The sequence below is a fragment of the Typopeltis vanoorti genome, chromosome 19 (genome assembly GCF_054136105.1).
Source record: "Typopeltis vanoorti isolate ZY-2024b chromosome 19, IOZ_Tvanoo_1.0, whole genome shotgun sequence".
NCBI lineage: Eukaryota > Metazoa > Arthropoda > Arachnida > Uropygi > Thelyphonidae > Typopeltis > Typopeltis vanoorti.
Genome location: NC_143567.1, coordinates 24,229,609 through 24,242,131, shown reverse-complemented (window position 1 = coordinate 24,242,131; position 12,523 = coordinate 24,229,609). Strand labels below are relative to the sequence as shown.

The 12,523-nt window shown below is 33.4% G+C and overlaps 1 protein-coding gene across 1 annotated transcript; it reads left to right on the top strand.

Moving 5' to 3' along the window:
• Positions 1–900: 900 nt before the first annotated feature.
• On the top strand, positions 901–10,308 carry LOC150095917 (cytochrome P450 302a1, mitochondrial-like). Its single transcript, XM_090408918.1, has 10 exons — positions 901–1,079; positions 1,700–1,893; positions 1,985–2,222; positions 5,417–5,607; positions 7,447–7,648; positions 7,762–7,912; positions 8,080–8,249; positions 8,346–8,424; positions 9,699–9,899; positions 10,100–10,308. The coding sequence occupies exons 2-10, from the start codon at positions 1,701–1,703 to the stop codon at positions 10,220–10,222; spliced, it is 1,548 nt and encodes a 515-aa protein (XP_090265044.1). The 5' UTR covers positions 901–1,079; position 1,700; the 3' UTR covers positions 10,223–10,308.
• Positions 10,309–12,523: the final 2,215 nt, after the last annotated feature.

Below are 12,523 nucleotides of genomic sequence, written 5' to 3'. Positions count from 1 at the left end.
TTTTTTGATGTTTCTAACCTGCGATATTGCCACATTGACAATATCGCAGGTTAGAAACCACGTGCCAAAAGACAATTTCTGAGGCTATTTCACATGAAGATTAGATGATGATTCTGTAGGCCAATTCATGGTCTTGCACTTGAGGAAGAATTTCGTCATACATATCAAACTCTCCTTAGAAAAGAAAGAGATCATTATTGCCTCGCCATTTTTAAAAGTGATCTCATTTTTAGCGCATGTATACTACAGTTTTGTCTGCCCAGGGAAACTCATGTTTTCAGTATCAGAACTCAGAAAAATAGACAAATAATGCATCAGTCGTGAGAGGGAAAACGAGATAATGTCAGCTGTCGGTGGCAGGATGAAGGTAGAGAACAACTTCGAACTCTTTTTTTTAAATATTATGGTTAAAGAGGCGTACTTAATGTCCCCTTTGATGAATAAAAAGACATAATGATGTCTTTATTATATTTAGTTCATGTTTAAGCATTTAAGTTTGGATGTCATCTATTCAAACGCCTTTTTCTACATTTTAGGCTGTTCTTATTGCAAGCAGCAGAAAAGCTGTTAGCAGCCTTATCCAGAAATGAGGTTAATTACCCATTAAAACAGTTCTGTTAACTGCCTAAAGAAGTGGAAGTTGGCTTGCAGTTTAGGCAGTTACAAGATGAATTCCAGTTTCCAAAACTTTCACTTCTAATGAACAAAAACTTATTTAGAGTGGACAAAGAGATCACCTTCGGAGAATGACATAAATTTCATAAGTCAGATCACCCGTCAGGTTTGTTTGAAGGTCATTCCAAGAAGCCCGTTTACCTGCTATTTTAAGCAACTACCTCTGTGCTTAGAGCAACGGTCACTTTCACGCGAAGAGGTTCAGATAGAAGTATTGGACGTGTAGTTTTTATTCATTTTGGTTGTTTCTTTTTTCCATTCTTTAATGTCAGAAATTAAGTTCAGATTATTTTTATCCCGTAGCAGTTAAGTATTCGTTGTTTGCGAAGATGATACAATAAAGTTGCTTACTGTGATCAAGAGAAAGGCTGGTTGTTGATCTCTGCATTTAAAAAGCGTACAAGGTAAGAATGTACGTCTCTTTCAAACAATTTATTTTCTTGGACACCTCTGATGGTTTTAACTTGTTTTCAGTGCCACGTTTATTCATAGGTAGTTGCCTAAACTTATGAAAGCTGCCAAATATCTTTCTTAACCTAACTGGTATATAATTTTAATGGTAATTTATTGTAGTCATTTAAAAATTTCCAATTTAAATCATTTTAAGCACATATAATAAACGACAAGTTTATGGAAATGTCGCGACAAATGTTAATAGACATCCAAAAAGCCAAATTTCATTGTAGAGTTATTGCTTATTTTAGTTCGAAAATTTTCCCCGAAATTATTCCGATAAAAATAGCATGGTCGATTCCAAAATTAAATTATCCCGATAAGTTTAACAAATTTCAGCAAAATTCGTCCAGCTGGAGTTGGAATAACATTTGAATAGAAAGACAAAAGAAATCTGTTTAGAATTAGGTTCTACTCAGTTTGTGAAACGGACGTACATTGTCTTCTGCTTGCTAAATTGAAAAGTACGAATGCACACAATATTGGACAATTGCTTTTTTTATAAAGATTACAAAAATATATTAACATCATACGTGTATTACATCTTTTAACTTTTTTTTTATTGATGTAGGATGGGCAATGAGAGCTTCCTGAAAAGTATATTCTTGAATATTTTACTAAAAAGAAAAAGGAAATCAAAGAAAACATTTATACAAGCACGATGTATTCACTCTGATCAATGCACAGTCAAGAGTTTTAAGACAGTTCCTGGTCCCAAACCACTTCCTGGTTTGGGAAATCTTTGGCGATATTTTCCAGTCATAGGTAAGTGCTTCATTATAATAAACACTTCAAGTGAATTCATTTCTGTTTAAATAGTCGAAGTTTTATTTTCTATCTTTTTTATTTTTAACAGGAGAATATGACATTAACAGAATTCATCAGAATAACGAACGAATGCTAAAAAAGTACGGTAGTATAGTCAGAGAAGAGATGTTTAGTCACAGAACTATCCTTCATGTTTACGATCCTACAGATATGGAGAAGGTTTTTCGTAATGAAGGCGAGTTTCCAGAAAGATTGAGCCACCGAGCTTTAATGAAATATCGACAAGATCGGCAGACGACTTACAAAACAGGTGGTTTATTTCCAAGGTGAGTTATAAACAAGAGAAACATGTACAACGTTAATAGTGTATCGAGATTTTTTTAAATGTTTTATCTATTTATAATAATTTCTAATTAAAATTATGAAGTCATTATATCTAAATAATATTTTGATAATTAAACAATTAAAAAAATAATAATTAATAATTAAAATAAACCTATTTAAATTTTAATTAATCTTTATTTAAAAAAAAAACGTAAATAAGAGAACGTGACGTAATAACAGGTGAAGCATTTAATCTAGATACCAGGTTAAAAAGTTATTGATTTTTCCGAAAACTGAACAACATGCATTGTTAACAAAAAGCCTAAAATTCCTAGAATCTTCACCGTTCTTCTGAATATATCATTCTTTCTAAGAAGAAAGCATCCAAGTGAAACCATTTTAGTATTTTTGTATTTCTCAATAAACACAGCGATAGTATAATTAGCAATATAATACAGCGTGAGTATTAAGAAACAGTTCACGAAATGTTACGTTTCCTTCAGATGTTTAACATATGAGACTGAAACACGTAGAGCAGCTCAGACTTCTAAGGTCAAGGTCAACAAGTGCGTGAGTCGTCTGCTATCTCTCTCTCTTTTCTATGCGGAAGAAATGCTTCAACTTTAAAGGAATTCTTGCAGTTTTGACTCTTATTTTTGCTATTATTTGCAAATAGCAGGTTACAAAGTTGTTGATTTTTCCGAAATCAAAGATATTTTAAGGAATTTTAACGAGCTACCCCATGGAAATTTATTATTTTTTTTTTATCAGTCACGAACAATTCCAAGAGCACAGAATGATTATTTTACTTAGGATTTCACTGACTGCAGCGCCATGATTCTCTTGCGCGGAATTACACATGATTGGTTCGTGCAGTGAGCTTCATTTAATGATTGCGTACAAATAAGTTTATAATGAGAGATACGAATTTCATTATGACGTAGCTCCATCGTTTATTATATCTCGTTCGACCATTTCGATCAGATTAGGATTATGAACCTTTCAAAATCTACCCACTCGTTCACTCCATTTTTATTTATTTATTTATATTATTTTATCATCAGCATTTTTCAATAAAATTTTAAAAAAATGTACTCGATGTGCTGTGTTTCTTTAAACTATAATGTTTTAATCACTTATTGTCCCCGAAGCTTTGAACTCAACTACCGGTGATGACTAGGGATGGAGGCGAGCTACCTACTGATTTCCAAATATTTGATACGGCTAAAGCAGTTTCGCTAGTTCTTGTGGGGAATAAAAGACATTTACTGAACTTATTTATTTGAAATGTAGATAGCGACCTTTTAAATAAGAGACAATCTTGTCGCGATCCTTATGATTTGAAAAAAAAAAAAAAAAATCATACTTCCACTTGCCAAGCAGAGGAAATAATATGTGAGTACTCATATTCAGAACTGATTATGTCAATAAACCATGCAAAAACCATGCAATGAACGAATCTTTTCCAATTCTGCTGATCGCTCAGCTCTGTGACATAAATACAAACTTACGGAATGCATATTTTAGTATAATTTTACTGTTCTTCCCATCTAAATAATTAATGAGAAAGTTCATGAAAGCAATGCATACCAGAAGAAAAATAAATAAATAAATCCCATAACGCCTTTTAATCCTTAAAAGGGGATAAGAGTTTAGTAGTATCAACCCCTAGGCAATCAGAAGTAGCTAGCTCGAGGTCATTTTTAATATGCATCCAGGAATACTGCGCATTACTGCCACCATTTCGTGGATTCTAACCCTAACACTGTATATTATGAAATATACAACTGCTACAGCAGTCGAATTTCTTGATTTGAAGGGCTTAAAAACCGGAGTTTCCGGTAGAAACGATCCTTTCCCATGCCAAAGATCGACTAACTCCGAAACTGTTCGAAGAAAGCTTTGGAAAATGTTACTCAGGTCCACTTTAAAAACTTATAACAGTCTTTCCTCATGCAGTCTAGCGCTATGGACGCAAACATAATTTCTACATGGTTATACAAGCCTGACAGAAACCGAGGTGATGATTTCAAATATCTTAGCCTTAAAATTTCTTTGTACTGATGTACAAAACAGTTAAACAAATACTTTTTATTGCCTCCTAAAGAAGAGAACTGATTAAAGATAGTTGTTTGGAAGTATTCTGAATTAGATGGGGGGGGGGGGCCTTCATGCATGCATTTCTGAGAAGTTTTTCGACGACGACAATAACAAAATGTTGCTTATTATAATATTTATTTATTTCATAGTTTACTAAAACGTATGGCTCAAAATTGTAAACTCCTACTCACCACAAAAACAATGAACTCGCCCATGACTCACCTTTTTTTAAATGTATATCCCAATAACTCAAGACGAATTAAAGAAAAAAAAAATGAAATCCAAAAAGTAAAAGCCAACAAATATTTATTATTATTATCATTATTACACGATACCTCCAAAGAGTTCCAGGACTCATCGCTGGAGGACACTCCATACAACCCACCGTCTAGTACTTAAATCTTCCATCTACACACAACGACACAATCCACAAGTACCACACAATGCCATTTACCGCCACTAATAATATATTTTTGTCTGTAAATCGCGTGTGTACTAGGGTCGATTTATCTGTATACAGGATGAAAAACCTGACTTTTCAGGATAAAATACTTGACTACTTCCGTATAAGATCGGCTAACTCACCTGCCATTGAAATAAATCTCATGCAAAGATTACTCTGGTCAAGATGAGAATCGAACTGTGGTCTTTATCAATCGATTGGAAAATACCGCACTTCGATTCTCGTACAACGTTTTTCCAATTGCCACGCTGCGGAAATAAGAATAGGAAATATAGTATAAACAGCATCGAATGTTTCAAAAATATAATTTATTACATAATTTTTAACAGAATTTCCCTTTATATTATGCTCATTCTCATTTCTTAAATTTTTTTAAAGATTGTTTAGAATTTTTTTATTATTAAATAAAAATATTTATTCGATTTTGTCCAGTCCCCCCCCCCTTGATATTGTACCAAGGGAACGTCTTTTTTTTTTTTTTTCAGTATTTTCACTTCAACGGACCTACATGAATATTTATTGATAAGGCATTTTAAAACTAAAATCTCTTCCTGATCGGTGCTAGAATTTCCATGACATGTTGTTTAAAATGTCGTATGTATCCACCTGTTATTGCAAATGCTTTATTTTCAGCAACGGAAAAGAATGGCAGCGACTTAGAGTTGCTTTTCAACAGCCTTTACTGCAGCCGAAGAAAATCAACTTCTACGCGAAGCCTTTGCAAGACATAGCAGAAGATCTGGTGTCGAGAATAAAGACTATTAGGAATGGCAACAATGAGATAAAGGACTTTCAAGTGGAGTTGTACAAGTGGGCTATAGAATGTGAGTTGTTTACAGATTTTTTTCACATTAAATTATATATATATATGTGTGTGTGTGTGTTAAAGATACCAAGTTATTTTAAACCTGGTTTTACTCCATTTTTTATATATAAAATATATATATATATATATATAATTTCTTGCTTTTCTCTGTCTGTAGCATGCGTCTCTTCATTTTATAAAATAAGAAAGAGAAAAAAAAGAGAATCGCTTGAAACAAAAGTACTTCCAACTGCAGCAGTGGGTATTGCTTTAATCTGACACCAGCATATCAGTTGCAATGTCAAAATCCATACGAACAGTGTGCTGGCCAAAGTGCGGCACACGAGTAGGAGAATATATTTGTGAATTAATTTCAGCACATCAACAATATGATGCACTATAATAATAATAATAATAATAATAATAATAATAATAATAATAATAATAATAATAATAATAATAATAATAATAATAATAATTCCGCACTACGTGCTCTGGATCTTTGTTTACAAGGTAGAGCCTGGCACTATTTCTTTTAGGACTACACCCGTGCTTTGAACTTTTACAGTTAATTATAAAATACAGTCTCGAAAACTCGGTTCCAGATATTGTAATACTACTGCGAATTTTCCTCGCAATTGCTGTAAGTGTTGCCAGTTGTGAGAGGAGTTTTTCTAAATAGAATTGATTAAGAATTACCTACATTTCTATGAAATAGACTTCGCCAATGTCATCGACGATTTTGCTAACAGAAAAGCAAGAAAAATAACATTTTAGAATGTTGAAATTAAAGTTTTACTTCAAAAATAAACATAGTGTTTTAATTTATTTCCTTATACGTCGTTTTGACTTTTTGTAGTATTTTTGGTGTGTATTGAGAGGGGCGACAAACTCAAGGACCACCCCGGTCGGCAAAAGCGCTAGCTACGCCACTGAACTTCGCTCTTATTATATAGTTATCTTGTTATACTTTTAATGCATCAGTCTATACTGATTGCTCTTTTATCACGTTTTAATAACCTTCTCTTTTTAACAACTTTATCTCTACTCTCAACCATCAACGATAGCTGAGTTTATGGCTAGCGATGATTTTGAAGGCACTGGGATAAAAGTATATTAGCAGCTGTCGACGGATTTTAGCTCAAGCACCATAGCTGGTTTATTATTGCCTGAAATCGTGTGGGTTTTACGGCCTTTTTTATTTAATTTATTTTTTGAGTTAAATATATATATATATATATATTTTTTTTTGTGGGGGGGGGGGGGGTTCCTCCTTGCCTTCGCCAAAGATCGAATTACTTTGAAAGCAGTTGATAAAAGATTAGTTCCTCTACTCGGAGACTAGAATCAAAATAATGCTCTTTCTTCAGGACGCCTCGTGTTTTGAAGCAGAAAATTGCCATAAGAAGTGTAATAACAAACTCTAATAAACTGTATGGTTTGAAAAGTTTCGTATCGCAGTTCTATTAAAATCTGTGGAGTCATGCCAAACGAAAGTTTCGTTTGATTTGAATTGGACTATTTTAATGGACAAATTAGACAAATATTAGTTAAATAATCTAACGCTTTTTATTTCCCAAAGCGACTAGGAGTAGGCAGAGTTCCTCTAACCCTGATGGGCATCCAATCTCCATCATTCAAAGCATTTATTGTTAGCGAGCCTGAATTATCAATGAACAAAGATTTTCAGGGGAGAGAGAAAGTACCACAAGCAACTGCTGCCATCTCGTGTCCTAAAAATTAATAAATAAGATAAAATGATGCCAAATTGTACGTTACTTACGTCCAGTGCTATAAAAGCGAAAAATGGCTCAAGACTGTTTTTATTTGTTGTTGTTTTATTTCATTGTTCATTAAGGTACAGGACTGTTGACCCTGAATCTGAGATTAGGATGTTTAACTCAAGAGCAAAGTGAAGACTCCGATTCTTTTCGATTAATCAAAGCAGCTGCTGACACACACGAAGCCGTAATGCTGACTGAAAACAAACTGCCTTTGTGGAAATATTTTAATACTGGACCATACCGCCATCTTGTGGCAGCACAAGATACTATGGCACAGTAAGTATGTCGTTTTGTAAATAATTTAATTTTGGTTACAAGTTTTACTTCTTTTTTTTTTTTTTTCATTTTATTTACTAAATCGTGTCTCACGTAAATTTACTGCTTTGCAGTATCGTAACGAAATATCTGAACAAGAAGAAAGAAAATCAGGTTACTGATACTGCAGAAACGATCCTGGAGAGTTTCTTTGCTCGACCAGAGGTTGATTCTCGGGATGTTTTTACTATGATCATGGACATGTTTCTGGCTGGAATCGACACCGTGAGTTTTATCTACCATTTCACTCTACTTTCGTTAATTATAAATATCGCAACATTCAGTTTCTGTTTAATATTATGCATTTTAGTATATCCACGCCAACGACGAGAATTGAAATGGTGGTTCTATGAAAGAATAAGATCTCCTTTGTTATTTACTTTTCCAAACAGACTGCCTACGCAACAGCCTTTGCTCTGTATCATCTTGCTCGAAATCCTGGTCATCAAGATACTCTGAGGCAGGAAATTGAAAAAGTCCTTCCAACCACCAGTAGCGAACTAACTCCTGAGTCAATACAATCTTTGCAGTATTTAAGGGCCTGCGTAAAAGAGAGCCTCAGGTAAGAGGAACATTTTAAATAATCTAAATGTATACCCAACGTCTTTTTCTTTTCTGTTTTTTTAATTTTGAATTAATGGAATGACTGTCTTTGCAGGTTAAATCCGGTCTCCATAGGCACCGGAAGGATACTTCCTGCTGATATTTTATTATCAGGATTCCATGTTCCTGCTGGAGTAAGTACACAATTTGCTGGTCAAATGATGTTCAATTTTTATTTTATTTTATTTATTTTTTTCTTTCGATGCGTTGAAGTAGCTTGGAAAATTCTTTAAAACGAAATTATTTCAACTCAACAGATTTTTGGTTAAAATGCGTGACTTATTCCAGTTGTGGTTGCTTATATAAATAATGCAATAATTAAACAGTAAAAAAATAGCTCCATTATATAAATGAGATGTAGAAAATTCTAAATTCTAAAAAGACAGTTCCTTAAACAACAGTTAATCAAAAAACAATTTATAGGACAACAATTAATCGACCTACCTATAAATCAATTCTCAAAACGCAATTTTTTCCGAAACAAATGCACAATTAATCAAAAAATCACAATTTATCGAAACAGGAAATCGGTGGAAAAAGTAGTTCCGGTTTATTTCAACGCATAGTTTATTGCACTTGTTATTTTTAGATATTTTTAAATTTCCATATTTATGTTATGATTTTCGGCGAAGATGGCAGCAGTTACTTGCTGTGCTGTCTCCGATAGGCTAATAAACTCAAATAAATGAATCTTAAATTTAGTTAGCACTGAATGCTGAAGAGTGTTTGACTTCAGAAAGAGGGCTCTGCGTGTGCTCTATTTTATTGGCATTATTGCAATTAAAATGTGATCTTCATTTTTAAACTTTATAATTATATCATTACAATATTTAATTAAAACACAGTTCCTTAATAAAAACCCACCTTAGGACGATTTTATAGGAGCAGCACTTTTTTACAGCACCCCACAAATGGTTGTTAAAAACTAATAACACATTTAGTACATCGTGGGTATACCACAGTTAAATAATTTAGCACCATTACTCAAGGAGAGATTTGTAATTGTCTATGTCACTGTGTAAGTTAATATTAAATCAACCGAGGGTTCACTTATGACAAATATTAAGAGAGTTTTTGCTCTCTTAAGATTTCTGCCTGGTCTCTGAAGAGAACCAACCAGTTCGAAACTGCCAGGCCAGTGAAACCTTTATCAAAATGCACTAATGAAATATGACTGTCGTGTTAACCAGTCGCACAAAGTCCCGTGTTGAGCATTCGTATATCCTTAGACATGGGGAAAATGCCTGCATCAATCTAATGACTGAAGAGGGAGGGGGGCTTCAGATGGGTAGTTACTGGTAATAATTTTGCCAATATGTTTTAGTGATGTACATTATCTTTTATCACTCTAAACGAAACATTTTATGTACAATAGTTATTCGGGTTTTTTTTTCTTTCTTTTTTGTAGACAATGGTGATCACAGAAAACCAAGTAGCATGTAGGCAAGAATCCAACTTCTCCGAATCCCACCTCTTTCGTCCTGAACGTTGGTTGGACAGCAAGGCCAAAGATGCTCACCCATTTCTGCTTTTGCCATTTGGTTTTGGCAAACGAAGTTGCATCGGCCGTCGAATTGCAGAACTGGAAATGTACATTGTCATTGCCAAGGTGAGTGAGTGATGCTTCTGTTTGGAATGCACAATCATAAATCAAAATGTAGGTTGCTACTAATTCTAATTTAACCCTAATTATCGAACTCTGTTTCCAATTATTTAATTATATCCCTTAAATATTTAAAATTGTAAATATATTAAATAAATTAAACATTATTAATATTAAACATTAACAAATTCATTTTTTCATTGCAGCTGATTAAGAACTTCCACATAGAATACAAATATGAAGACATCGGTTGTTTGACTAGGCTGATTAACGTTCCCGACAAACCAGTGAGATTGCGGTTCTCAGATCTAAATCCTAAGACGTCATAAGAAATATATCTTTATGAAAGAAATTTAGTTAAAAATTATTTCTGCACTAAAGGAAAACAAAACTATCATTGCTCATAAAGGGCATAATTATGTTGGTTATGCAAAGATTTTTAATTATTCATAAATAAAAACTATAGTGATGGCTTATTCACTTCTAAATGTGCGTTCAGTAGTTATTCATATCCTCTTAGCATTGCCAAACTTGAATCTATTTTCTGCCCGGAGAAAATATCAAATTTTGCTTTACATCAATTAAGAATTATAGACACGTAAACACAAGATTTTTTTAATATTTGCCAAATATTTCAGTCTGAAAATAACAGACTATCTTCAGTGGCTACATAAGAACAGATTTTAACAAGGTGGAATACCAACAATTGATCATTCAAAAGTAGAACGAGCTGCGTCATGTTACATTGCTAAGCATTAAAGAGAGGAAAAACTTTCATCAGAGTGATGAGTACATCATAGTGATTAATTCACAATTTCAATCTTAATTTATAAATAACATTAGACTAATGTAGGAATTACAAGTCTCAATTTAAAAATAAATAAATAAATAAAATAAAAATTAATGTGTTATCCTGATTAAACGTTTTCATATTTTTGATAAGGATATACAGTTATTTCGATTCGAGTTAGGGCATTGAAGAAAGGCCTCAGCACTTTCTTTAAATAGGCGTTCAAAATTATAGCGACATCTATGTAGAAGGCGAGTCTTCGACCAGAGGATGTTGTGACTTGTTTCTATCCCGTGCTTAGCCAATCCAGACTTATCGGATTTGTTGTGATGAATGTATGATTGATGTTCTTGAATTCGTTTTTCTACAGACCGTCCTGTTTGTCCAAAGTAGGACAGATTACAGTTACAAGGAACTTGATACACACCAGGCAAGGACATAGTTGAACTTTTATCTTTAGAAGAGGGGAAATAGGTGGATATTTTGTTAATAGGTAAGTCATATTTCTTCAGAATTCTTGAAATTGGTTCTGAAATCCCAGAAATATATGAAATTGGAACTCGACTTGAGGAATCTTTGTTGTTCTGGATTGGATTGTAGGAATCGAAAAGATGTTGTGTACCTATTTCAGAGAAGGCATTTAATTTCATATGATGTTTGATAGTTGAAAGTTCTTTCTGTAATTCATGAGGAGTTGAACAATTAGTTCTAGCTCGTCGGATTAGACATTTTATGATTCCTGTTTTTTTGATAAGGATGATAAGCAGATTGTTTGAGAACATACCGTCTAGTGACAGCGAGTTTTCTGTAAACTGTTGTTGTTAGAATACCTGAAGGTGAACGGATGAGGAGGACGTCTAAAAAGGATAACTTGTTGTCTTTTTCAATCTCCATGGTAAACTTAATACGAGGATGTAAGGAATTGATTCTGTCTAAAAAGGAAGGTAAAGAATCTATGTTATGAGGCCACACTGAAAAGATGTCAGGATGGTTGAGAGAATATAGATGAAAACAGGACGTCTTCTAGATGTTCCAAATAAAAGTTGGCTAGAGCAGGTGAAGGTGGACTTCCCATGGCTGTTCCTTCCACTTGGTTGTAGAATTTGTTTTGACATAAGAAATATCCAGAGTGCATCACGAAATGAAATAATTTTATAATGTCTTGTGGGAAGATGTCTTGTTGACATACTTAGCAATGTAACATCACGCGGCTATTTCTACTTTTGAATGATCAATTGTTGGTATTCCACCTTGTTAAAAATGGTTCCTATGTAGCCACTAAAGATAGTCTGTTATTTTCAGACTGAAATATTTGGCAAATATTAAAATAATCTTATGTTTACGTGTCCATAATTCTTAATCATAATGTCACAAGTGTCTCTAAAGAGTTGCTTTACATACTTTTTTTGTCTTGGAGTATTTTCGCATGCTCCTGGGATTCAAACCTTCACGAAAAAGAAGGCTTGAATTTTATTACACAACAATAAAGCCAGCAGTTATTCTGGTTATTAAATCTGTCTGTTGCTAATTAAAACTCAGTGCAAGTACTAACAATAAATAAGAAGTATACATACAATGATATTCCCAAACTATCAGTAAAAAGCCTGTTGCCGACAAAATTAAAGCGACAGAGATAGATGACTTATTTTTCATTTCAAATATCAGTATATATTAGCATAAGACGATTTTGTCTGCTCAAGCTTTTTTTTTTTTAAATTTCGATCCTAATAATGTACATATCTAGATACTCGTGATGGTTTTTATGTGACTTGACCTAATATGAATCCTTCGATCGCCTCCAACAACTATATCACTATATATCGATATCACGGCAGGTATT

Coding starts and splice junctions, on each gene's coding strand:
- LOC150095917 (XM_090408918.1), top strand. CDS start 1,701: ATGGGCAATGAGAGCTTCCTGAAAAGTATATTCTTGAATATTTTACTA. Junction 8,250..8,345: donor TGCGTAAAAGAGAGCCTCAG/GTAAGAGGAACA, acceptor CTGTCTTTGCAG/GTTAAATCCGGTCTCCATAG. Junction 9,900..10,099: donor TGTACATTGTCATTGCCAAG/GTGAGTGAGTGA, acceptor TTTTCATTGCAG/CTGATTAAGAACTTCCACAT.